We start from the raw sequence: 26,661 nt of genomic DNA, 5'->3' as shown, positions 1-26,661 counted from the left end.
AGCACATTCGTAAGTCCAATTTGTTCACAAGTCCAACAAAGAGAGCCTAGGTGCCCAACTAACACAATCGGCTATATAGTACTGTACTGTAATAGGTTTATAATACTTTTCACACAAATAATACATAACAAACAAACACAAAAAATAAAGAAAACATTTTTAATCTTACAGTACAGTACCTTGAAAAGTACAGTAGTACAGTACAACCGCTGGCATACGGGGGCTGGCATCAAGTGAACAGGCAAGAAGAGTTGCTGACTGGAGGAGGGAGAGGAGGTGGGAGATGGTAGAGCTGAAGGATCATCAGCAACAAGAGACGGAGGGCAAGCTGCAATTTCACTCACACCTGACGTTGATGGCACAGGTTCTGGTTCCTTGCTGGAACCAGATGCACGTTCACATCTCTGAAAGTTTGCAACTTGAAGGTTCGTATGTAGGGGACTTACTGTAGTTGTTCTCAGGGTGGGAGGAGGGGTGGGCACAAGTAGTGCTTCCTGCCCTGCCCTTGGACACCTGGAAAGCCCACAGGTGGGTGGTTGAAGGGTGGTAGAGGCTGGAGAGAGTTTGCAAACCACCACAGTCCCCTCAGGCTGCAACTACAGCAGTGATTGTGAAGGAGACATGTCCCCGCCTGTAGGGAGACAGGCAAGGACCGTCACCTAAACCACATGGGTGAAGAGGCCAGCTGCAAAGGCAGCTCAGCACGCAGAGGGCAGACAAGTGTGGAAAACAAGGGGGAATGGAGGGGAAACTGGTTCCCAGACTTTGGGATTTCGTGGACCAGGAAAATAAAAAACCATAAGATAAAGGAGATTGGTAAAGGGTTGCCTTTTTTTTTTTTTAATTTGTGAAAGTGGGGAGTTTAAAAAATACCATTTAGGATCACCATCATTTCCTAAAAAAATTCTAACATACCACCCCCCAAGATAAAAGAACATCACCTCGGAATCTAAAAGAAATGTTTAAAGTCACTACAAAAATTCCTCGTTTTTTGGAGTTTCAGTGAGGAAGAGCATATATTGCACTATGTACCAGCACATGCCCCAGAATGGTGTTCGGGAACGATCAATCCAGGTGCATTCCCCATCTCGAGGATGGTTACTCCAGAGAGACTCTCACCTCTGTCCCTTACCAGCTGCCCCAGCCCGAAGGGCTCACACAGGCAGGAAAATCAAGCTGCAGCCCAGTAGGCGCTGAGCTAGTTCTTTGACTCTCCAGGCTTGTCACTCATCTCCTGCCTCGGTCTTCTCTAAGTTTCCGCTTCTGTCTGCCTGGGGAGGCCCAGAACTGATGCTCTCCCCCTGCCTCCACTTACAGATTAAAACCGAGGACCTCAGTGACTCTCTGCAGCAGACCCTCTCTCATCGGCCATGCCACCTGAGTCAAGGACCTGCCATGATGCCTGGAAACCAAATGTCTGGGGTAAATGGCAGCCCGAGTCGGGAAGCCCTGATATTCTCAGAGGGCCAGTGAGTTTAAGTCAAGCCTCCTGCAAAATGCTTCACCTCTAGATCTGGCTCTCAGTGAATGCAGATTGGGCTAAAAAATCCCCTGCAGGGAAACTTGGAGGCCTGCGTTGGGAGAGGGGCTGGGTTACAGAACAATCCTCTGAGAGATGAAGCCTGGCTAGTTATGGGAAGAAGGAGGTCTCCACCTCTCGGGAAGAAAAAGGAGTCAATCTTGCCAAAACAATGGAGCTAGCCCCTAACAATGGGGCTGGGGTCTGCCAGCCATATTCAGGGGAGCCCCATGATGACAGCTACTGCTGTGGTTACAGAGCATTTCTGTCCCCAGTAAGCCCATTCTCCTCCCCAAGCTTTTGTCATACTAGAAGGAATAAAGAGGCATCTGAAATAGTAACGACAAATGTCTGAGAAGGCGGGTGTCCACGGGGCAAGCCCCTTTCTTGATCTGGATTCCCAGGGGAGGAAAGAGCCGACCCTTCCCTGGAAATATTTAAGACTAGAACATGCATTTATTCCTTCACTTCTTTATTCAGCAAGGGTTTACCAAGTCTTTTCTTTGTGCACAGACCTAAGCTCAGTCCTGTGGGGCCACAGAACCCTGGGGGTCTAGGTCACAGAGGACTCCCAGATCCCCCAGGTATTGGGAAGTAGTATTTCCCTTTTGGGGGCTAGTGGGAGGAACCCAGGGGAAATGGACTTTCTGTTTAATCAAAGTGGTTTTATTAAGAACGAATAACGTGCCTCTTCCTCCAGGAAAGGTTCAGGACCAGGAAACGGCCAAGACAAAAACGGATTTTAGCATATCAAGTGGCCTGAGATTTTTTTTTTTAAAAAATTAGAAAATTGGGATTGCATGTCATTTCTAGGGTAAACCTCTGAGAGATGGTAATACCCACAGTCTGTGCCCTCGGGGCATTACCAGTCTAGCTGGGAGACCGTTGTGATACACACAGAAGTTAAATAACAAGGCAAGGTTTAAGCAAGGCACAGCTTGGCTGAGTGCAGGAGGTGTAACAACACCATCATTAATGGGGTAGCTGCTGTGTGCCAGACACAGGGACACAGAGGCATAGGGCAAGGTCCCTATGGAGACCCACAGGACAGATGGGCGGCAGGCAGATGGAGCCCACACTTGCAGCTTGTAGATTCTGGGATGCCTGTATCTCCCTGCACAGGACATGGCTTCCCTCCACCCGCTCCAGCAGCTTGTGTTGGTTCCCGGACACCTACAGTCTGTCTCCCAGTTCCTGCTATCTCAGACCCAGCCTGGGCAGCAAGGTGAGAAACCCTGGGGGCTGCTACATAGGTGAGTGTGCTAAGGAGCTGCTTCCGCCTGCTGGGACCCAAGTGTGGGCCGTGGCTGACTGGCTCCCCCTCTAGTATAAAGAGCGGCTTGTCCACCTCAGGGCCCGAGGAAGCGACCTGGTGTGGCCCTCCAGGTTGAGTCTCCTTTTCTGCTTCCCCCTCCCATCGTCCTCAATTTCACGGCCAGTTGAGACCGAAGGCGCAAGGGTGGCAGGAGTTGGGGCAGAACAAGGAAGGAATCCTTCGGATTCCTTCGGAATCGCAGTCCAGAGAAGTCCCGGATCCTTGGAAATCTCCCCAGCACGTGGATGTAGACTCAGACTTCCACCCTCAGGAAGCTGGAATTCCATTTGGGTAGAGCGGCAGTGCCACCCACAGGCTGTGGAGAGCATTTTCAGGTTTTCTTTGGCAGGGAAGTTCCTCACAGAGAACTTCTCCTTGGCCAAGAACAAACAGATTAGAATACTCACAATAATAGCTAACATTTCTTGAGCATGATATGCCAGGAGCTCTGCGGAGTGATTTTCCTGACATCTTTCAAAATAACCTCGTGTGGTAGGTAGTCATATTATGTCACCGGTGACCTACTAGAAAGTTCTATAACAGTCTGTCGGAAACCCATGTTCTTGGCATTGCACTGTACTGCCTCTCCCTCTCCCATCTCCACCAACTAGGGCTGAAAGTGATGAAGTATAAGCTTCCCTCCATTGTACAAATCCCAAGGAGAGGCTTTGGAAATCCAGACTCCAAAGAAAATGCAACTCTGCCTTCTGTCCTTAGCACCTGCCCAAGTTATAGTTATCCTTAGTTACCAAGTCATCTCAGAGTGTTATTATGATGATGAATGAGAACATATGTGAACCTGTGAGTATTTATGTTAGCTAAACAGTATATATCATACTCCTGGAGTAGGAAAGGGAAGGTAACAGTTCATTCTGTTTCTTTTTGAAAGATGGTGTTGTGAAACTGGCTCAGGCATATAACCAATGAGGTCAGTGTATGACACAGGGGGAAAGAAACAGTTTAGTATTTGGAATCAGAAAAACTCATTGGTTAAAAAAAAGTCCCTTGCTAGCTGTGTCTCCTTGAGAAACCTACCTAACCTCTCTGAGGTTCCATTTTCTCCTCCCTAAAACTGGAATCATAGTAAAACTCTGCCTCACAAGGTTATTGAGAGTTATTTGAAATAATGCATGTGAGAAGGCTTTGTACATTTCAAAAGGCAATGTAAGTGTCAGATTACTATTAGTACTCAAGCCTCCGACTCCCAGTACAGGGCTCCTTACGAGAGCTTTTTTGCCTATGTATTTTAATAACGAAAAATTAAGCCTTGGTGGTTTTAGACTGAGGAGCAAAATGGTCAGCATCAGTAGATCTACACATCAGCGACCCAGAACAGCTTAGGGACAACAGAGAACCCAGAGTTCTGCTGTGTGCTGAGTGATTGGAGTGACCTGCCTCATTGTGTGCTTCAGCAGTTTGATGGCCCCATTCCCACAGTGAGAGTGAGAGTTCCTGGCTGTGGCTCTTCTTAGAGGGAGGCCACTGGCATGACCACCATCCAGGCAGAGCCCTTCATGGACAGTTTTCCTGGAGAAAGCGATCCTCAGGCCGTGCAATGAGCAGGTAGAGTCCATACCACCAGGGAGAGTTGCCTCCTGCTCTTCCCTTCTCTCTCAGCCTTTCCTCCCAAGTGTTCAATGTCTGGGTCCTGCCAAGAGCCTCTGGCAATTGGCTGCTGCCCTTCGGAGCTGTATGGCACCGTTCCCTTGATCCGGCATCTTTGCAGATCTGGCTAGGCCTTTGTAGCCATCCCAGGTGCCTCTGCAGCCAAAACGGAAACCCTCAGCTCCCGCTTGAATTCTTAGTCGTCATCCCCACATCTCCTTCCCTCTTGGGTTTCTTCAGGCCTGGTTATCAAATCCCAGAGCAGGTTGCCTTGACCCTCCTCAGCCTTTGCACCACTCCAGGCAGGCGGGCAAGCAGAAGGACTGGTTTGGGGACTGCTGTTTACATCTGTGTATCCCCGTGTCTGATTCGCCTCCACCTGTGTGTGGCAATCCTGACAGTGTCCATGGGGGCCTCTGCACAAGGCTGGAGGCGGGGGTGGGGTGGGGGGGGATGGACATGATAGGTAGCGCGGGGTGGGGGTGGGGGGGCGGGGCGGGGACAGTTATCACGGTTCCAAAGCTGTAGAGCACGTCTTTTCAGCTGGCCTGGATTTGATTCGTTTGCTCCTTTGTTCCTCCCCTTTCACCCAGGTCTGCAGTCAAATCTTCTCCCCTTTCCACAGCAGCAAAGCTCTCTCCTCCTCCCGCAGACGGGGCCTGGCCTGGCGTCCCAGGTAAACACGCACATTCTTCCTGTCTCAGCTCCTGACAGAGTTGAGCTCCTAGACTTCCCCCACCCCCTTGACGGTACACTTAGCCCTCTGGGAAGAGGGAATCGCAAGGGATTATCCCAGTCGGCACGGGGGCAAATTCAATCCACAGCCAGAGGAAATGAGGGACCCGGTGTCACTGGTGGTGCCAGAATCAGAAGCCAGAGATTCCAGCTCCCGGGCTAGCCTGCTCTGTGTGCAGGCACTCCACTCCCGCCCCAGTCAGGCCCTGGCATCACTCCTCTGAGAACCAGGGATCAGCTAACTTTCCAGGGACGCCAAGGTGACCGCCAGGCCTGCCCAGGTGCTCTCAAGCGCCAAGGAGGAGACCAGAAGCCCAGAGACCTGATGTCCTGAGGACTGGTACCAAGCCAGGGCCTCTCACCTCTGGGCCTCTCTTAAGAGCTGCTCTTCTAGACTGCTTCCTGGAGGGGACAAAGCACGGGTCAGGAGGACGGAGGCCTGCGAGAGGGCCCTTTGCAGAGCTGCCATGGTGCCACACAGCACCTGTTTGCCAGGGAGAAAAAAGGCACCTCTTCCTCTGGCCAGACGCGGCCTCATGCCAGGGAGTGTGGCTTGGCGAGGGCAGCAGGAGCTACACTGGAGCTGCCGCTCCTCCCCTTATCTGGGTGACCCGGTGCAGTTAATGCCTGCACCGCTGCCTGAGACGCCTCTGCAGAGACGGACGTGTGGAACAGTTGGGAATGACTGCAGAGACCCTAACGTCCCTTCTTGGGGCTAAGATCCCCGTGGGTCCCTCAGGGCCCTGGCTTTACAGGGCTAGAGCCCACTGGAGGCCCCTGGAAGGGGGTGGGTGCCCCCTAGTGGCAAATAGAAATGGGGACACCAGAGTCTGAGCTCTTGGACCTTCTCCTGACTGCTCTCCGAATCGCATCATCACAGACTTAGATCTGGAAGAGATCTGAGAGAGGGTTCAAGATCACCTCTCGTGTCTTATAACACGAGAGCTGGGCAAGACCAGAAGCAGAAAGACTGTTTGGAAGGTTATTAAGATCATCCTGGGGCAGCAGTAAAGGGGCTGGCTTTGGGTGGTGGCAATAAGGGTAGAGAGGAGGGGCTGACAGGGGATGTTGGGGAAGTTGACTCAGTGCAATTCGGCCGCTGATTGGATGTGAAGGGGGAAGGTCTAGCAGAGAGCTCAAGACATGTTTGTCGGAAGAAGGAACAAATGAGTTCATGAAAAGGAAGGCTGAGAGAGGCCTGAGGCTTTGTCCTGAGAGTCTGGTCCATGCCACCTCCTCCCCTGCGGAACAGGGTCAAAGCCTAATGGTTTCAAATCATTCTGTTCTAAAAGACCCTCCCTTGGGGGGAAAAGAGTCCTTAACTTCTCTCTGGTCATCACAAGGCTGCCTGTCTGAATGGGAAGCCTGAATATCTTGGAAGAAAGGAGTAAAGTTAACCCCAGTCTCGGAAAAGAGTAAACTGGAAAGGAGTGAGAAGAGGGTGGACTTAGGCCACGTCATCCACATCGGTAGCAGCCCCTGCCCTGGACACAAGCCCATTAGGACCCCAAGCCTAATGGGTTTCTGCTCCTTCTCCATGGACGGGTTGGATTTATTCCTGACCCCAAATGGACACAACATGGATTCTAGGTATAAGGGTCTGTTCTCCTATGAAAATAAACTGAAGAAAGAATATCTCCTGACAACCACAAATGAGATCAAGGTGCACTTAGACAGCATTGGAATACATTTGATTCAAAAAAACAAAAAACAAAATACTCTCATGAAAGAAAATGATTGTTTAGAAAGTAAAATGGCAGTCACAAGAGTTTGGAATTTTATGGAAATTCCATTAATGCAATGAATCTCAGATGCTGTCTGTTATTTTCAGTTAATGCCTGTTGAACACCTCAGTTAGTTTGCTTTGTAGAAAAGAACAGGCAAGGCAAACAACCTTTTCCTTGTCCCGTTCTGAGATCTGTTTTGGGGATCTTTGTAAACAAGTCTGCTAGCTCCTTTTATGGTAGAAAACTGAAAGGAGGAAGTTACCTGCTCAGAGTCAAATAGTGAGTCATAGACTAAAACCCAGAAAGGCCACCTCCCTGTCCCACACTCCTACTGTTTCTACCCCAGCTACTCCAGCTATTTGCTAGTCCCTTCATAGAGACTCCAATTTCCACTTCCACACCATCGAAATAATAGGAATCCAATCTGTCATCCTCTAAGTGGGCTTATTAGTACAAAATACCAGGAAATGCGTTTGATCTGTTGACTGTTTGTGGGTTGGCTTGGTGTGTGTCTGCTCTTAGGCAGTTGGGCGCCCTGGGGTGCCAGGATCCTCTTTAGAACCGCATCTGGAAGCATCCCAGCATCTCCCAGTCCCCAAGCATCTCCCCAGCTCTGGAGGAGCTGATGAGCCCAGTGACCTGGAGGAGCTGGAAAAGTTTGCCAAGACCTTCAAGCAGAGGCGCATTAAGCTGGGCTTCACACAGGTTCGGTTTGGGGCAAGGAGGTGGAAGAACTTGGGTTGAGTGAGTAGAGACTGGGGTTCCCGAGTGGAGGTTTTAAGAGCTCATTGTGTTTGGGGCAAACCCACCGTGTTCCTGCGTCCCCTGAGAATGGGGCACAGTTGCCGTTGGTAGGGAAAATGGGAACACTGCTGGTGGAGGGGAGAGGAATGAGAGCCAGGCACGGAGCTAGGCACGGGGGCACAGCGCACTCAGAGTCTAGGGAGAGAAATAACCAAGTTTCCATCTTAGAGGGAAGAAACTGGAAGGGAGCCAGGGTGAGCAAAGGTTGGCTGGGTGTGGATAGGTGCTAGGATGGTGAGGGATGTGGACAAAGGAGAGAAGGGGCCTACCTCTCAAAGTTCTTCCCTCTCCATCCCCGCGTGCAGGGAGACGTGGGTCTGGCGATGGGAAAGCTGTATGGCAACGACTTCAGCCAGACTACCATCTCCAGATTTGAGGCTCTAAATCTGAGCTTCAAGAACATGTGCAAGCTCAAGCCGCTGCTGGAGAAGTGGCTGAATGATGCAGGTAGGCCTCAGGGACACGAGGATGGATGGAGCCTTAGAAGGTCTGCAGGGAAGGGGATGGTGACTGGTCCGTGTTGGGGCTTTCTTTCTTTCTTTTTTTAAACAACATTTTAAATTTATTTATTTATTTATTTATTTATTAATCTTGGCTGTGCCGGGTCTTAGTTGCAGCATGCGGGATATTTTTTTTAGTTGCGACATGTGGACTCTTAGTTGCGGCATGCGAGCTTCTTAGTTGCAGCATGCGGACTCTTAGTTGTGGCATGCATGTGGGATCTAGTTCCCCAACCAGAGATGGAACCCGGGCCCCGTGCGCTGAGAGCATGGAGTCTTACCCACTGGACCACCAGGGAAGTCCTCTGTGTTGGGGCTTTTGGCAGTCAATACATAGCACCCTTTCCTCTCCTCCTGAGTCTGGAACCAACTGAGAAATAAGACACAGGAGACAGCCAAATAGAGATGAAAATGTCAGCTTCACTACTGATAAAGTGCATGGAAGACATAGCTTTAGGTCTGTGGCCACGAAGACTTGCCCCATTTTATTCCCTACCCCAGACACACCCAGCCTAGACCATAGGACAGCTCGCCAGAGACAAAGGTCGGGTCTGCAGAGCAAACACACTTACCCAGACTGCTGTCTGGACTAGGTCTAGGTCAGGGGCATAGGGAAGTAGGTTCTCTAGGGTCACATGGCCGGGAGGAGGAGGCAATAGGCACAACGCAAAATCTTCATCTGGCTAATTCTTGAGTAGGTTTTCAGAGGGCAGGGAGTTACTCCGAGCTAGACTGGTTGGGAAAGCGTTACAGCAAGAGTGGGGTTTGCAGGAGGATTCAGTCAGGCGTGGGGGGGCCAGGAGGTCCAGGTTGTAAGCCAAGGGCAAAACGTTTGCAATAATGAATGGAAGAGCTTGGTGTCATGGCATAGCATGGGACAGGGTTTCTCAACCAAGGCATTAGCAACAGCTTGGGCCAGATATTGCTCTGTGGCGGAGGCGGTCCTATGAACTGTAGGCTATTTAGCAGCATCCCTGGTCTCTACCCACTAGATGCCAGGAGCACCCGCCCCCTGTTGAGACGTGTAAAAATGTCTCCAGATAGAGCCGAACGTCCCCTGGGGGAGTGAGGGTGGTATAGAATCTCGCCCCAGGTTGAGAACCACTGGTCTAGGAGCAGAGCCAGTGTCAGGGCTGGGCTCTCGTCTGTAGATAGTGTGGGTCAGTGGTTACTATGGAGAGAGAGGAAAGCGGGGGATGGGCAGCCAAGGGTGTGACCCTCTCGGAAGTTGCTCCACGTGGAAACAAAGGAGGGGGTGAGGAAGCTCCCCACCCCACCCCGTCCCACCCCTGCCCGGGGAAGGCTGATCCTTTGGAGGTTTTACTGGAGCGCTGAAGTGAAAGAGGTGATCAGAAGGTCTTAGGATCTTCGGGAAGGGATCTTGTGGATCATTTCTAGTACGATTCCCTGGCTGCGCCTGAATCCTTCCTAAGGGACATCCCCGCCGACCCCTCATACAGCCTCAGCCCCAACACTCACACTGAAAAGGAAGTGGCTTCCACACCAACATTCCGCCACCAAGTGCCACTGCCTTTAGCTCAAAACACCAGTCCTCATTTTCCTCGGGATTCACATCCAGGCCTACTTATAAAATACAGGCTCATGGGCGTCACTCGTAGGAGCTCTGCCTGCACCCACTCACACCCACACATGCCGCTGATGTCTGGGTGTCCCTGAACCATGACCGCAAACGCTGGAGGCACGGCAGTGAGAGGCATGGAGGACCTTTGCCCAGAGCAACGAGGGGAAGCAGGATTCTTGGTCTGTCTGGCTCCCCTGTGTCGGGGAGGGGGCTGCAGAACCTGCTGGGAAGGGTCACTGGACCCCAAGTCCATCGAACCAGAGCCTGAACCAGCTGCCTTCCCTTCTCTGAGCCTCCCCTGCTCTCTCCCCTCCCCACAGAATCCTCTCCATCAGACCCCTCCGTGAGCACCCCCAGCTCTTACCCCACCCTCAGTGAAGTGTTCGGGAGGAAGAGGAAGAAGCGGACCAGCATCGAGACCAGCATCCGTCTGACTCTGGAGAAGAGATTTCAAGATGTGAGCGGACCCTTTGGGTGGGAACGGGTGGGCCGACTTGCACAGGGGTTGAGCAGACGCACACAAGCCCCTCGGCGCCACCCCTGAGCCCCCACACACCTGCCTTGGGAAAGGGTCGGGACACAGAGACACGCTCCCTCTCCAGGTGCCCCGGTGTTTGAATGAGAGGCTGGGTTCCAGAAACTTCCTCCCCCACTGACCCTTCTCGCCCTGACCTCTGTTTGGTGCCCATTGTCCCTCGAGCCGGGAGATTTAAAGACTGGGGTATGGAATCCCAGAGGAGAGTGTATCCCTGTATCCAGTTGAGATAAAGGGAGCAAAGCCAGGGCATTGTAGATAAATTCTTCATTTTCTTTGCATTGTTTTATATTTTTCAAATTATATATGTAATAAATGCTTATTGTAAACAATTTGGAAAATGCAGGGAAGCAGGAAAAAAATCCACCACCAAATGCCATCTAAATGCACGTCCTTCTATTTCTTTCTTCTTCATACATTTAAATATTTGTAGTCATATTACATACAGACACCTTTTTGAACTTGCAGCAAAAGTATATTCTTGAGCCAATCTGTGGACGCTAATCATAGCAGTTATGTGCCCCGGGGGAGCTGGGGAAGAGAAGAGGGATAAACAGGCGTGGTCTAAACAGCCTCTAATCAGGATCCCTTAGGTACCAGCCTCCAGAGCTTCCATCCACACCGCATAGTCCCTAAAGGGCTCGCCTGTGGCCTAGTTCCACCTTGCAGGCCCCAGGCCTCCAGGACTCCTGTCTCTCCAGCAGACTCTCCAGCACATATGACTCAGGACTTGATGGCTGCATCCTGCTGGCAGGATGACAAGACCTGGCTTTTCCTTCTGATTAAGTTTCTCAGAGCAGCAAGAGTAAGGGAGGGTGCAGAAGGAAGAGAAGGGAGCTAAGAACAAAGATTGGGTGGGGGTGGGAGGGGTCAGAACAAAGGAGTGATGGATATGTATTGGAATGTGTGTGTGTGTGTGTATATATATATATATATATATATACATGTCTCCTCTGTAGTCTTGATGGGTCCACATGTTTTAACTTTATCATTTCCTATTTTGAGGTAGGCAGCAAGAAATGACGCGAGAGAAGGGTATCAGATTCTGAGGAAAGAACAGAAGGGAGCGTGTGTTCTGGGGATTCTGCCTGCCCTACCTAACTCATCAGTGGGCTCCTCTTTTCAGAACTTCTGAAGAAGGAGTGAGAGAAGAGCCTCCACCCTGTGTCAGGCCCTGTGCTTGGCAGTTTATACACATTTTCTCATTTAATCTTCATAATCATCCTATACGGTAGGCATTATTTCTCTCATTTCATAGATGATAAGACTGAGGCTCAGAGAGGTTCAGAAAGTTTCCTAAGGCCACAGAGTAAGTGCTCCAGCCACTATTCCATCGTAGGTCCGATTCTAAAGCTTTTGCTCCATCTATTGTTCTATCCTGCTTCTTTGGAACATCTTTTCCCCACGCACAATTCTTGATCCTATTCCCTTCTCCTCCTGACTACTCTATCCCTTTGGTTTCTGTAGAACCCCAAACCCAGCTCAGAGGAGATCTCCATGATTGCAGAGCAGTTATCCATGGAGAAGGAGGTGGTGAGGGTCTGGTTCTGCAACCGACGCCAAAAGGAGAAGCGAATCAACTGCCCTGTGGCCACACCCATCAAATCACCCATGTACAGTTCCCGGCTGGTGAGTGGCCAGGAGCCAAGTTGCCTGCCAAGCACTGGGGGAGATGAAGCCTGGAAGGCAAAGAGTCCTCCCCGTCCTAAAGAAGATGGGGGTTGGAGAGCAAGGAATAAATATATAAACAAAGAGATGCTGTATACAAAATATATATAATATAAAGAAGAATAAAGAAGGATAAGGAGATAGAAAGTGATTACGGGGAGATGCTTTTATAGTAGAGGGGTAAGAAAAGACCCCTCTGATAGGGTGACATTTGAGAAGGGATCTAAGTATTGAAAGGGAATGAAATATCTGAGGGTTAGAGTGTTCCATGTAGAGAAATCAGAAAATGAGAAGACCTGACATGTTTGAGGAACAGCAAGGAAGCCAGTGTCGCCAGGGCAGGGTGAGGAAGGAGGTGAGAAGTGGGAGATGCAGTCAGAGAAGTAATGGGGAAGTAACAGGAAGCCATTCACCACGGTCTCGGAGGCCATCGAAAGGACCTTAGCTTTTAGTTTGAGTGAAATAAGAAGCCACTGGAGAACTGACATGGGTTGCTATGTGGAGATTAATTTGTGTGGAGGCAGGATACCAGCCTGAGAATTACAACAATCAGGCTGAGAGTGGTGGAGGCTTGGGCTAGGGTGGAGATCGTGGTGGTGAGGAGGCGTGGCTGGATTCTGAATGTATTTCAACCACGAGCCAACAAGATGTGCTGTTAGCTCAGATATGGAGTGTGAGAAATAAGGCCAAGATGACTTCAAGGGTTGTGACCTGAGCAGCTGCTTGGAAGGTGCTGCCATTTTTTGAGATGATGAAGACTGCAGGAGGAACAGGTTTGAGGGGGAAAAAAGACTAAGTATTCAGAGCTGGTCGTATTAAGTTAGACTTGCCTCCTAGGCATCCAAGAGGAAGGGTCATGCAGACAGTTATATCTGTGATTCTGGAGTTCAAGGGGGAGAAGTCAGGGCTGGGAATAATTTGAAGTTCAGGCAGAATGGGAAGTTTGGAGGATATGAAACGTCTTCTCCATCTAGGAGAGAGATGGTGCCTGGAGGGTGGGGGGGAGGGGGAAGGTTCTTCTTCAACCCTAGGGATGGTGACGGTTGAAGGTTAAGGGAACTGGGGATAATGGTGTTGTCCTCTGTCTTTTAGTACTCAAGGATGGGTGAGATTCAGCCTCATTCTGGGTGGGACATAGCTATTTCATAAAACTATACTATTGTTTATTCTTTCACCAAACATTTATCGACCATCTACCATGTTTTGGTCTTTGTGCTGAGTGCTGGGGATGCACAAATAAGTAATATTTGTTCCCTCTCCCAGAGCACCTCACTGCCTAGCAGAAGAGACAGACAAATAAATGATAAACAACATGATGATTTCTCTTGGAGAACTTAGGAGTAGCAGTTAACAAAGCCTTGGGAGGTGGTGGTTAGGGAAGGTTTCCCCAAGGAGATAATTAATACCTGAGCTGAGTCTAAGAAGACAAGAAAGAGTGAAGAGGCAAATAAGTGAGGGGTGGAATTCCCCCAGGGGGATAGTATGAGAACAGTGGTATGGAGGAGAGAGACGAGGGCACATGCACGGAATCGCAGGTGGTTCCACGTGGAGGAATGTTGAAAGATGAGGCTGGATAGATCAGCAAGGGCCAGACAGAAGGGGCTATGAGCAGGGCTAAGGAGCTTGAAGCCCTGGGGAGTTGCTGAAGGATTTGAAGTAGGGCATTAGTGTGATCTGATTGCTTTTTAGAACGATCACTTTGACTGTAGTTTTAAAGGGTGGTTTGAGAGGCGTCACATTTGGTTTCAGAGAGACCAGTTAGATGTGACTGCAGTTATCCAGCAGAGACATTATAAGGGCTGAAGCAAACCCATTTGGTAAGAATGAAGGGGATGGGAGAGATTCAGGAGATAATTAGAAGGTAGAATTATTAGGTCTTGGTTAATAAATTGAAAACTGGGTGGGGCAGGGAGAACGTTAAAGGAAAGAGAATACTCTGGGATGACTCTCAGCATTCAGGCTGGGCTGATTGGGTAGAAGCCGGTGCTGTAGATGAACAATTAAACACAGGGGGAGGAGCTGGCTTAGGAGTAGGAAAAAATGATGATTTCAATTCTTTACATCATTATGATATACAGAGAGGCCTGTGGGACACCCAAGTGGGAATGCCCCTGGGCACTTGGAATAATGGATCTGGAGGTCAGGAGGAAAGGCTAAGATAGAGAAATGGACTGGGAGTCATAAGCACACAGGTGGTAGTTGGAATCCTGGGTAAGGAGGAGCTCACCTGTGGAGTCTGTAGAGAGGAAACAAAGAGGAAAGTTGAGGTCTCAACCCTGGGGAACACTAGCTTTTGAAGGATGGGCAAAGGGAGAGCACCAAGGAAAGAAACTGAGAAGGAGGAACCAGAAAATGCAAAAAATTGCAATGAAGTAGATGGAGGGGTGAAGCAGATGTGAAGAGCCCTGCAAGAGTGCTTTGGGAGCACAGATAAAAGACACCCAAATCAGAATGGGGTGTGGGAGGGCTAACCCCCTGATTTGTTTAGAGAACAGATTAGGACTTAGCAAAAAGAACAGCATAGCTGGCAGAAGGAACAGTGTGTGAGAGGCATGGAATTATAAAACAACATGATGCATTTGGGGAATCACAAGCCTTTTGGTCTGGCTGGAGCTAAGGGTCTAGGACTAAGACAGAGAGGTTGATGAGAGCTAGATCATGGTGGGTCGTGGATGCTAAATTACTCTCAAAGATATGAAGAACCGTTGACAGTTTTAGGTTGGAGACAATGTGATATTCATTCACCATTCCTGTCTTAAATACTTACTGAGCACCCACCATCTGTTTGGCACTGGGATATGGTGGTGCACAGGATACTTATTGGTGATCTCTGCTTAGAGTCTAGCAAGGAAAACAGACATTAAACAAATGCAATTTGTGATGAAGCCTCCAGAGAAGATGTGCGGGTATTTGAGGGACCTAACCTAGTCCAGATGTCAGGGGCTTCTCTGAGGAATGATGCTCAAATTGACAGCAGAAGAAAGAGTAGACTTGAATGGGGAAAAGGTCTGAGTTGCGGTGGGAGACAGGACGGAAGGGTGGAGATAGTGTCGGGAAGAACACTCTATGCAGAGGAAACAGTGTGTACAAAGGTCCTGAGGCTGGGGTGGGTGGGGAGAGGAAGCAAAGAAGGTTGGAATGGAACCCGAGGAGTGAGAGAGAGTGTGTGAAAGAGGAAGCTGGAGTGGTAGGCGGGGGCTAAATCATGTAGGGCGTTGTAGACCATGTTAAGGAAACTGAACCATGTCATAAGAGAGTCAGAATCTTTAAACATGGGGCTTTGTTTAGAATAGATGGGAGGTAGTTATCACTTTGGTTCAATCCCAGCCCGGGACACCAACGTGGAGGAAAGTGGTGGGAGGCATGGAGGAGCCGTAAAGGAGTGTCATGGGTTCTCATCGTGCATTCAACACATATTTACTGAACACCTGCAAAGTTCCAGGCACTGCAGTAGACACTGAGGACACAGCAGGGGACCACGCAGGCATCATCCTGCCCTCATGAATTCCCCAGCCTAGTGGGGGAGAAAGATGTTAAATAAATAATCACATTAATACTTGTGGCATCCTGAAGGAAGAGACTAGAGAAAATGTTGTAATCCTGTCTTCTCCTCGGGTCTCAATGGGACACTCTCCGTGGGACTAGGACATAGTTTCTTCTGCTTCTGATGTGAAATGATCTCTAAGATACACAGTTAAGGGGGAAAAAAAAGAATGAGACAGAGAGAGAAGGAAGGGAAAAAAAAAGGCAACATTATTCAGACCAGTGTTCACAGAATGCTTCCATTTATATACAAAATGTTAAAGGAACCATATCTATGTCTGCTTGCATATGTATAGTCTGTCTCCAGAAGGAAGCAGAAGAAGCTGGTCGCAGTGACTAAATAATTATTTATTTTAAAACAACAACAAATTTCTGGGTGTGTGGCAGCAGGGAGGGGCGGAGGAGAAGAGGGAGATTATCGATAACATCTCTTACCTCTTACCACGCTGCTCCACACCTGTCTCCACCCTTGGTGGGCCCCAGCCGACTGAGGAGGCTCCTTGTAAAAGGGCAGGTAAATGAAAGCAGCAGAACAATTGCTGATTAATTAGGAAATGAGTACATGCTGCATCCTGTCGGGATGGGATGTTCCAAACTGGGGAGGGGAGGATCGCCAATCACAGCTCCCTGAGCAGAACTTCCTTGCAAGGTCCTTTGTAAAGGTTGATCTGAGCGTCCCAGGTCAGCATGAGAAGAATAAGGGGGAGGAAAAGTATGCAGGGTTCAGCTCAAATGAAGAAATAAACAGTTTGTAGCTAGAAACACACAACAGTTGACAGCTTCCTGCTGGAAGGAAGGGAACTAACAGCCTTGCGCTGTTGGCCAGGCATTGAGTTGGAAGCTTTACGGACATTATCTCATTAAATCTTAATTAAAAGAAAATACGAGGGAGGTATTACTGCTATTTTACGGATGAGAAAACCAAATCTCAGTGGGGTTAAGTAACTTGCCCAAATCACACAGACAGTGGTGAAGCCAGGGCTCAGCCCCAGATCTGTTGGGCCGCAATGTCTATTCTTTTTATTACGTCTTGTTGCAGGTTGTGCTAGGCTAGTAATACTGAGGGGGGGATTCCTGAACTGCGTGGGAGGTTAAGCTAAATCATCTTAGGTCCCTTCCAAACTCAGAGTTGATGATGCTGTGAAGTATCCAGGGCAAGATGAAAGGCTTCAGAGACCGCAGTTCATCTCCTCCAGTTACCTCGGGAGAGTGGATGGTCCACTCATGCATCAAGATGGGAAGCCTGAAACAGGGTGGTTAGGGCTGGGTGCTCTGCTGCCCTGAGCAAGTGCAGGGGTCTTTTAAGAAAGAAGAAGAGGGACTTCCCTGGTCGTCCAGTGGGTAAGACTCCACACTCCTGATGCAGGGGGCCAGGGTTCGATCCCTGGTCCGGGGACTAGATCCCACACGCATGCCACAACTAAGAAGTCCGCGTGCCGCAACTAAGACCCGGTGCAGCCGAAATAGATAAATAATAAATAAAATAAATAAATATTTTTTAGAAAAGGAAGAAGAAGGGACTGGAAAATAGGCAGCCATCCAGCAGTGTCAGCCACAGCAGGGTCCAGGAGGCATGGTCCTCTCATCACCGGAGCACTTGAGCAGGGCAGCTTCAGCCTGGCAGTGCCCAAGAGACCTTGCCAGGGGACACGCAGCAGGGAGCCACGGGAGCAGGGCAGAGCCAGAGCTGGGTGCTGTATGTGGTCCAGAGACCTTCCTATGAAACAAGGCACAGAGTGCAGGTTTGGGATTAGGAAATCATCCAGGAAGCTGAGCCCTGTCTCTGCAGAGTCTGGGGCCCAGCATCCTGGGAGAAGTGCCAGAGGTGGGAGAAGGAAGCAGAAGTGGACATTTATAAGCTTCTGTTGCCTTTCAGGTGTCTCCCTCTGGGTCTCTGGGGCCCCTCTCTGTCCCTCCTGTACACAGCACCATGACTGGAACAGGTGAGCTCTAAAAATGAGGTTTCTGAATAGTACCAGAATTCTTTTAAATAATGGGATACTAGAACTGAGAGGTACCTACCTAAGTCAGCATTCCCAAAACGTATTTCAAAATACGTTAAAATCTGTGCTAGGAAGAAAAGGCTTCTGTGATCAAGTAAGTTTGGGAAATGCTGGGTAGGCAAAGTTTGAACAAGTGTTTGTTTTTGTTTTAATTGCCACACTTTCTCCATACAAATGAGCTGTATGGAAGGCAAGGTTTTCCAAACCAATTTTCTACAGAACTCTATTTTTCAAAGAGTATTCCAAAGCATTTCAAAGAACTAGAGAGGATGACCATATGACAGTCCCAGTGTCTGACAGTCCCTTGTCCTGACATAATTGTCAATACCAGTGCCTTCGACCCTTCAAAGCATCTTAGCTTGGAGGGTGAAATATATGTCACCTTCTCCACGGAATGCTGTTTGGGAAACTCAAATACAGTTTAATCCAAATCTGCCATATTACAGACGTCGAAAAGGGGATGCAGGGAAGTGAAACAAGTTGCCACAGGCCACAGAGCTGCTTAGTGATTGGCCCAGGACTCCTCACTCCTGGTTGTGTTCTTTCTGGAAGACCACGAACCATCTGGAGATGGCAACATCAGAGAGGCTGGCCGTCTTTACCTGTGCTCTCAGCTTCTCTTTTCCTCCCCGAGCACTTTGCTTTCTTTCCTCCTCTCTTCCTTTCCAAGGCTTCTGGTTCTTTGGCTCATCCTGCCCCATGGTCCGGGGCTGTGTATGCCCAGCCCAGGGCGTGTCCTGGAGTAGGATGATTTTGGCATCTGTATCTCCTGTGTTCGGCTAGTCTGGGACTCGTAGAACCAGCCATGCCACTCTCTAGGGCCCGGGCCGAGGAGAGCGTGTATGATGAGGGCCCCTTTGGGGCCGGGTGTCGATGCTAACATGGTAGGAGTTGGGCAGATGGGTGGCGGCTAGGGACAGGGTGAGCCCCCTTGGAGGATGCATGTCTGAATGTCACCAGGTCCCCAGACCCAGCCTCATTGTTTCCCCCTTGTTTTTGCCTCTCCTGGTTCTCAGTAACGTCATCCTGCTCCTCTGGGAACAACAGCAGGCCTTCGTCTCCTGGCCCAGGACTCCACGCCAGCAGCCCTACTGCATCTCAAAATAACTCCAAAGCGGCTGTGAACTCCTCCACCAGTTTTAACTCTTCAGGGTGAGGCGGAGGGGAGAGCCCAGAGATACCTCAGCGGGGCCGAGGGACATGTGAGAAGCTGCGTCTGGGTCAACACCTTGGGAAGGAAAGCTTGTCACGGGGCTGGACAAGGGGGATGGGGGGGCAGGCAGGGGGCAGCGTGGAGTGCCAGACTGGCCTCTCTCTCTAGGGAGTGGGATTTAAAAGAGAAGCCTCAGCCAGTGAGCAGTCCTGGCAAGGAGCTGATGTCAACAAAGCCAACATTTCCCTCCTCACTGGGAGGGTGGAAATTTCCAAACCCTCCTGTCAGAAAGGGCCAGGTCCTTCACTGGGCCGAGGAGTTACCCTCCAGGCCAGCTCCTCTGCTCTGGGGTGTTCTGCCCTGAGCCTGAGCTTCTTCCAGCGTGGCTGACACCGTGAGAGCAGGAGGGTGCTACCCCCTAACCTCGTGCTCCCAACCGGGATGCAGTGGGAAAAGCAGCCTCTCAAGCTTTGATTAATGAACCAAAGAATCTACTCTAAGAAGTGTTCTCAGCGGATGCCTTGAGAGATCCTTCCCCGATTCAGAACAAAACAGAGATTTGCAAGTTAGGCGATTGGTTGAAGACCTGAGCTTGTCAGAAGAAATGAACCCGCTTATCCAAACCCAGACTGTTCAACAAGGCAGCCACCTCTTATGGACCAATTGTTGCACAGCCCCAAAGGTTGGAGTGCCTCAGCCACCTCCACCAAAAAAAAAAAAAAAGAGAGAGAGAAAAACATATAATGTACATTTTAAAGAATTGTTTTGAGATATAATTCACTTTCCATAAAATTTACCATTTTAAAGTGTACAAGTCAGTGCTTTTTAGTTTATTCACAAGGTTGTGTAATTGTCACCATAATCTGATTCCAGAACATTTTCATCACCCCCCCGCCCCATACATACCTGCTAACACTCACTGCTCATTCCCATCTTCCCTCCTCATTAGAAGCTGTCCGATTGACTTGTTTCTTCCTTCCTTCTAGATCTTGGTACCGATGGAATCATCCCACCTACCTCCACTGAGACCAAAAAGTTTCTCCTGTGCCACCTGGCCCTGTATTCCCCACTGGAAGGAAGGGAGTCACGCCTTCTCTGTATGGACAGATTACTTTCAGGAGAGTAGAAGAGAATCTCCACTATCAATGAACCCAAACTCTTGCCTTCTTCAGGAGCAAGGGCCTCTGGAGATCCAAACTGTGACCGAACCCTGTGCTGCCTCCTAGTGCTCTTGAAACGCACAGCCCTCCTAGGAGGTGACCATTTTTACCTTCCTTGCCTGTGTCCTTCTCCTCTCGTTCCAAATATGTCAGATGGCTTCACTGCGACAGTGGTCTTTCAAAAAGGACCTCTTGCCATCTCCATCTCATTCTGGGCACAGCCATTTGCCTGGTGCCAAACCACCAGAGGGGAGAGAAGATTTTGACTCTGAACTTAGCCACAATCTCCGAACTGATTCTAGAATCTATGAAAAGATTTGAATCTGATGTCTCCACCAAAGCTCTGATGTCTTCTCTGTTCAGCAAAGCTTTCTGACTGAGTCTTCATGTCACCCTATTTTCTCTTTAGCCCCGCCCCTTTTCCAGAACCTCATCCATTCATGATTGTGTTCTCCGAATTCCCTCCTCTTTACAGAACGCTGAGCTACGCTCAGCCCCCTGGGCACATTGCTCCGCCCACAGGTGTTCTTCTGTCTGCTCCGTCTGCCCCAGAGTTCAGGAGTGCTTGTTCTTTCTCTCCTTTCCTGTATTTCTCCTTATCTTGTCCTCTCTCTGTTCTCCTGGTGCAGAAGGAAGAACACAAACGCACACACGCAACAATTATGCTGGCAAAATACCTGTATATAGCCCTTTCCTTTTTTTTGCATTATGTTCGTCTCTCCTTAATGTGGAATTTTCCAGCAAAATGTTTAACTCAGGTATGAATTTTGAAGAGCTCTGTAATATTTTATCTTCTTTAACAAAAAAGAAAGAAAAGGAAAGGAAAAAAATACCAAAGTGTGAAATACCGTGCTAGCTTCCACAAGAGTTCCCACGTGGGCTGGGAATCCTTGTTGATTTCTGCGGGAACATTCTTTCTCGAGTCTCCTTCTTTGTGGGCCAGTGTGTAAACATGTAACATGAAGCCATTCCAGAAATGGTAACTTTTTTTCTTAGAGACTGCATATCCAAGAAAATGATGAGATTCAAAGGAATCTCTCTGTTCCTAAATAAATTTGTATGGTGATGATATACAGTATTCCACTATTGGCAAGAAGAGGTTTAGATTATTCTGGGTCTTTTGTTGTGGGGGACATGTGAGTGCATGTAATGAAATGGGATGGAGAAAGGGTTTCAAATTGGTGGATTAAGTCTGTGACTCCCCGAACTGATGCTAATGATGATATACATTAATACAGGACTCCAAAGAGTTCAGAGTTTCTACTCTTTTTGACAGAACAGCCTTGAGGACAGAGTAGGTAAGAGATTGGCTTCCTCATTTTGTAAGTGGGAGAATGGAAAATGTTTAAGGTCAAGTCATTTGGAGACTTTAAGAGGTGAAGGCTGAGGCTAATAGTTCATATCTCAGATGTCCTGAAGGTCAATTATGCATTATTCGCAATGGAAAGTGATAGACATGTGAGACAAGGGATAACTCAAAAGTCAAATCTATTTGGCTTTGGAATGCACTGTGACTTTTGATGAGAGGGTTGAGGGGCAAGGAAGCTATCCCTGTGGTTTTTCTTGGGTTAATAAAAATTTAAAGAGTTACCATTTTTGAGGCAAACGTTGACCTGTGGTGGGAAAGGGAGGCCCTTCAAAAATATAATGACTGAAGGGAAGAAACTAAAATTGGCATTAAACATTTTTGCAAATAATAATATCCAAGGGAGAAATCCATACCTAAATAACCATAAGTTAAGTGTTTTTCATGTTTGGATGGGGCTTAGACTAATATTTCATGTCATGAAGTGGAAGAAAGCCTGTTGGTAGTGGTTACTTTGTCAAGAAAAGATCTAGTTGGAAGGGGCTCGGTATGTATCAAAGAGACAAGAGGAGCCTGCAGCAATAATTTAAGTATGTAAAGAAATTACTCTGCCACCCATGAGCCCATCTGTGCATATCTGTGCATACACACGCACACGTACGTATGCACTGTTCCTTGCATACTCATGGGTGCCAGAGCTGATGCTTTCCTGCAGCAGTCTTGGCCACCTTGACGTCTTGCTCGGGTGAGTGCTGAAAGCTGATGTCCTTCACTGTCCATGATACTGGTTTTCACTCATTTGACCCTTTAAAAAATACTTTATTTTTTAAGAGCAGTTTTTGGTTTACAACAAAATTAAGAGGAAGCTATGGAGATTTCCCATAGACCTCCTGCCCAAACACGTTCGTAGCCTTCCCCATTATCAACATCACTCACGAAAAAGTAAAATTTTTTTTACCAAGAATGAACCTACACTGACACATCACAATCACCCGAAGTCCATAGTTTACCTTAGAGTTCACCCTTGGTGTTGTACATTCTACAGCTTTGGACAATAGTATAATGATGTGTATCTATCATTATAATATCATACAGAGTATTTTCACTGCCCTAACAATCCTCTGTGCTCTACCTATTCACCTCTCTCCCTGCTACGCCCTTACAACCACTGATCTTTTTTACGGTCTCCATAGTTTTGCCTTTTCCAGAATGTCACATGGTTGGAATCATAGTATATAGGCTTTCCAGGTTGGCTTATTTAGTAATATGCATTCAAGTTTCTTTCATGTCTTTTCATGAGCTTGATAGCTCATTTCTTTTTAATGCTGAATAATATTCTCTTGTCTGGATGTACCACAGTTTATTTATTCATTTACCTACTGAAGGACATCTGGGTTGCTTCCAAATTTTGGCAATTATGAATAAAGCTGCTATAAATATCCGCATGCAGGTTTTTGTGTGGACATAAATTTTCAGTTCCTTTGGGTAAATACCAAGGAGCGTGATTGTCGGATCGTGTGGTAAGAGTATATTTAGTTTTGTAAGAAACCACCAAACTGTCTTCCAAAGTGGCTGTACCACTTTGCATTCCCACCAGTAACGTTACCAGAGTTCCTGTTGCTCCACATCCTCACCAGCCTTTGTTGTCAGTGTTCAGGATTTTGGTCATTCTAATAGGTGTATAATGGTATCTCACTGTTGTTTTAATTTGCATTTCCCTGGTGACATGATGTGGAGCAACTTTTCATATGCTTATTTACCATCTGTGTATCTTCTCTGGTGAGGTGTCTATTAAGATTTTTGGCCCATTTTTTAATCAAGTTGTTTGGTTTTTTACGGTTGAGTTTTAACAGTTCTTTGTATATTTTGGGTAACAGTCCTTTATCAGATGTGTCTTTTGCAAATATTTTCTCCCAGTCTGTGACTTCTCATTCTCTTGATATTGTCTTTCACAGAAGTCTTTAATTTTAGTGAAGTCCAGCTTGCTAATTATTTCTTTTATGGGTTGTCTTTGGTGCTGTATCTAAAAAGGCGTCACCACACCCAGCATCATGTAGGTTTCCTCCTTTGTTATCTTTAGGAGTTTTATAGTTTTGTGTTTTACATTTAGGTCTGTGATCCATTTTGAGTTAACTTTTGTGATGGTGTAAGGTCTGAGTCTAGGTTCATTTCTTCACGTGTGGATGTCCAGTTGTTCCAGCTCCATTTGTTGAAGACACTATCTTTGTCCCATTGTGTTGCCTTTGCTCCTTTGTCAAAGATCAGTTGACTGTATTTATGGGGGTCTATTTCTGGGCTATTTGACCATGGTTTTTATGAAAGAAATAAACAGAATTACAGTCTAACTGCTCAGCCTCCTGTAGCTTCCATTGTCCATTGCCTTGGACAGTTGCTGAACAGAGTCAAACCTGAAAGCGGGTACCAATTCACATTTCATGTCTGCAAGATTCTGTAAAACTCATCATTCCAGTCAAGTTTAACGGAAGCCTGGTTAGCTTCTTCAGCGTCTAATTAGGCACAAGAGAATCAAAGGGCAACAACCAGTCATTATTTAGGAGGAAGGAAAGGGAAAAAGAATTGTTGCTGCTGCTTTTTGAACTTGCAAAACTTCGATCTTTAGTTGACTCAAGACTGGTAGGCCCAGCTGTGGGCACCCAATGCTAAGGGCTTTTGGTCCAACTCAGAGAATGAGTTTAGTCGCAGACTCAAATTAGGAATCCTGTCCTGAGGCCCCATGTTGCCGGTTCAGTGCCTCTTCTCCCTGTGCCCTCTGCATCCCCTTGCTACATTCATGGACTGCTTTTGCTGACTCGCCTGCTTCTCGTGCTAGACTGTGGGGAGCTCCTTGTAGCTGAGTCTGTTTTTTTCTCTGTATCCCCATGATTAGCATTGCGACTAGTACATAATACGCAATTCAGGTTTTTAAAAGTTGAATGATTTCTTTTAACCTCTAAACAACTTCTAGTGCCTTTCACTGACGTTAGGAGCTGTGAATATAGAAAAATACAGTACCATCTGTAGTGGAGGCAGACTATCTTGGTGGTTAAGAGCATGACCTCTAGTGCCATGTTGCCTGGGTTCCTACCCAAATCTGCCTCCTATTAATCATGTCACCTTGAGCAAGTTCCTCAAGTGCTCTGTGCCTCAGTTTCTCACCTGTAAAATGGGGATAACAACAGTATCCATCTCGTAGAGTTGTTGTGAGAATTAAATGAATTTATATATATATATACATATATATATATATATGTAAAGTGCTTGGAACAATGCCTGATACATTAATAAGTGTTATCTGTTATTATCATGATTATTATGATATTATTGTTATTGTTATTCAAATAAATTGGTGGAGAGCTTCCTGTCCTCTGCTCTCTCTAACAGCCCAGAACTTTCCTGGGGGACACCACAGTTGACAAGCATATGATTTGGTGGAACAAGGGTTGTGGCCAAAGACATGTGAATTAATAAAATTTAATCCCGAGTAATGGAGCGTGAACCTGGAATCTCAGTCACCCCAGAATAAAGGCCCAATAAATGCTCCACTGGAAGAACTAGCACCTTCCCTTATCCCCTCAGTCTTTAGACTCCTGAGCCTTTAATATGTACTATGTTCTTTCCTGGGAAATGGTGGCAGCAAGAAGATAATTTCAGATTCAGATACTAGAAGAAAAAAGCAATACTGCAACAAAAACAAATGGGGAAACATTTGAGATGTGCATACCATATGTTCATTTAGTGAAATGGATCTTTCCTTGTTTTCTTCCTGCAGGCTATTACTACCTCTTATCTGGTCTTTTCCAACCCACTTGTGACAGGCTGTCTTCTCCAATTCGTCTTATACTGATTTTCATTGAGTCTCTATATAGCAGTGATTCTCAACTTTGGTTGCACAATGGAATTACCTGGGAAACTTGAAAAAAAATTTGACCCTCACACAGATTCTGATTTACTTTGTCTGGGATGTGGCCCAGGGAATTGGCACAGCTCCTCAAGTGATTCTATTGTTCTGTCAAGGTGGAGAACCACTGCCTGAATGTGCATACAGATCATTGGGGACTTTGTTAAAATGCAGATTCTGATTCAGTAGATCTGGGGTTAGGGTCTGAGATTTTGTGTTTTTAACAAATTCTCAGGTGATGCAGATTTTGCTGGTCCCTGGACCAGACTTTGAGTAGCAAGGACTTGGAGAGCATGGTAAAATTATTCCCTTTGCCCAATATCATCATAGGTTTCCTATTATCTGCATAATAAGATGCCTCAGCCTGGCATCTTAGGCTGGCATCAGTCATTTAAGGTCCTCTAACATCAGTGGTCCCCAAATGTGACTAATCATCGGAAGATCTATGGGCAGATTTTAAAAGATACAGATTCCTGGGCGTCACACCAAGCCTACTAAAGCACAACCTTCAAGGTGCAGCCTGAACAAAGGGTATTTTGAAAACACTTCCCAAGTGGTCTAGATGGTCATTAAGGTTTAGGAGCTTCAGTATGCTTCCAATATGCATTTCCAGGCTCACTGCCCATTCATTCAACCAGCAAACATTTATTGCACCTGCCTCTGTACCAGGTACTAGGGAAACAAAAATGAAAAGCGTGTGATCCTTACTCTTAAAGGGCTGGCAAGACAAATGACCCAAACTAGACTATTTATTATTTCCCAGACATGGCCTAAATGCTCACAATTCTGCTCAAGGTCTTCTCTTCTTAAGAATGTCTGGGCCCCTCAGCATCCTACCTTTGCCTGTCCTGATCAACCAACTCAGATGCCCTCTTTACACCATTTGCATCTCCACACTTATGTTTGGTTATCTCTTCAAACTTACTTTCCCTGGTATTAAAACAGATCCAGAGAGGAGAGAGGATTAACCCAAAGTGAGGTAAAAACAACAATAATTAACATTCATATAACGACTTCCATGCACCAGCCATTGCTGTAAGCACTTTACACATGTAAAGTGTGTAGAATTCTTGCGATAACTTTATGAGACAGCTATTATTATTACCCCCATTCTATGAATGAGAAAACGGAGGCACAGAAAAGTAACTTGTCCAAAGATACACAGTCAGTAAGCGAGCCAGGTTTACCCTTAAGCCTTATACTCTACTGCCAAGTTGGTGACAGGGTTGACATGAGAAGGAATATGTAACTCTAATTTTCAGGCCTGAGCGCTTCCCTGGAAATTAGTTATTTGTGTGCTTGCTTCACAACTTAGACTCAAGCGTGAGGGCAGGGACTATGTCTTTCATCTCACACAGTGCCTAGCAGGGGTGCAAGCACTTAGTAGGTGCTCTACAACTTGTTATGGGATGGGCTGTCCCATCGTGGGGGGAGGGGATGATATTTATTCTAACAAACGACAACAAACAAACACATAAGCAAGGGCAACAGCCTGCAGGTCTCACGTCACCACTAGGTCATCATCACCCCTCACCACCACTGCCCCGCCCCCTCAGGCCTGCGCGAAGAAGGAGGACCCTCCCGCCCTCTTTCTGAGGTCCAGCTCTG

The 26,661-nt window shown here is 47.5% G+C and overlaps 1 protein-coding gene and 1 long non-coding RNA gene across 2 annotated transcripts in view; one reads left to right on the top strand and one right to left on the bottom strand.

Annotated features, from left to right (window-relative positions):
* POU2F3 (POU class 2 homeobox 3) overlaps positions 1–19,715 on the top strand; it is a 77,534-nt gene extending 57,819 nt beyond the window's left edge. The window contains exons 4-13 of the mRNA XM_061202467.1: positions 1,318–1,422; positions 2,642–2,744; positions 5,033–5,115; positions 7,424–7,606; positions 8,011–8,152; positions 10,108–10,244; positions 11,790–11,951; positions 17,410–17,476; positions 18,553–18,688; positions 19,676–19,715. Of these exons, the coding sequence (XP_061058450.1) occupies positions 1,318–1,422; positions 2,642–2,744; positions 5,033–5,115; positions 7,424–7,606; positions 8,011–8,152; positions 10,108–10,244; positions 11,790–11,951; positions 17,410–17,476; positions 18,553–18,688; positions 19,676–19,715 (1,158 nt within the window). The remainder of the gene's footprint in view (positions 1–1,317; positions 1,423–2,641; positions 2,745–5,032; positions 5,116–7,423; positions 7,607–8,010; positions 8,153–10,107; positions 10,245–11,789; positions 11,952–17,409; positions 17,477–18,552; positions 18,689–19,675) is intronic.
* On the bottom strand, positions 3,077–10,199 carry LOC133099003 (uncharacterized). The gene is made up of 3 exons (XR_009702281.1): positions 10,152–10,199; positions 8,487–8,575; positions 3,077–3,150 (listed from the first exon to the last, which is right to left on the bottom strand). It is a non-coding gene; the product is annotated as an uncharacterized LOC133099003 (long non-coding RNA).
* Positions 19,716–26,661: the final 6,946 nt, after the last annotated feature.

The sequence above is a fragment of the Eubalaena glacialis genome, chromosome 10 (assembly GCF_028564815.1).
Source record: "Eubalaena glacialis isolate mEubGla1 chromosome 10, mEubGla1.1.hap2.+ XY, whole genome shotgun sequence".
NCBI classification, from domain to species: Eukaryota; Metazoa; Chordata; class Mammalia; order Artiodactyla; family Balaenidae; genus Eubalaena; species Eubalaena glacialis.
This window is presented reverse-complemented; position numbering and strand designations above follow the sequence as displayed.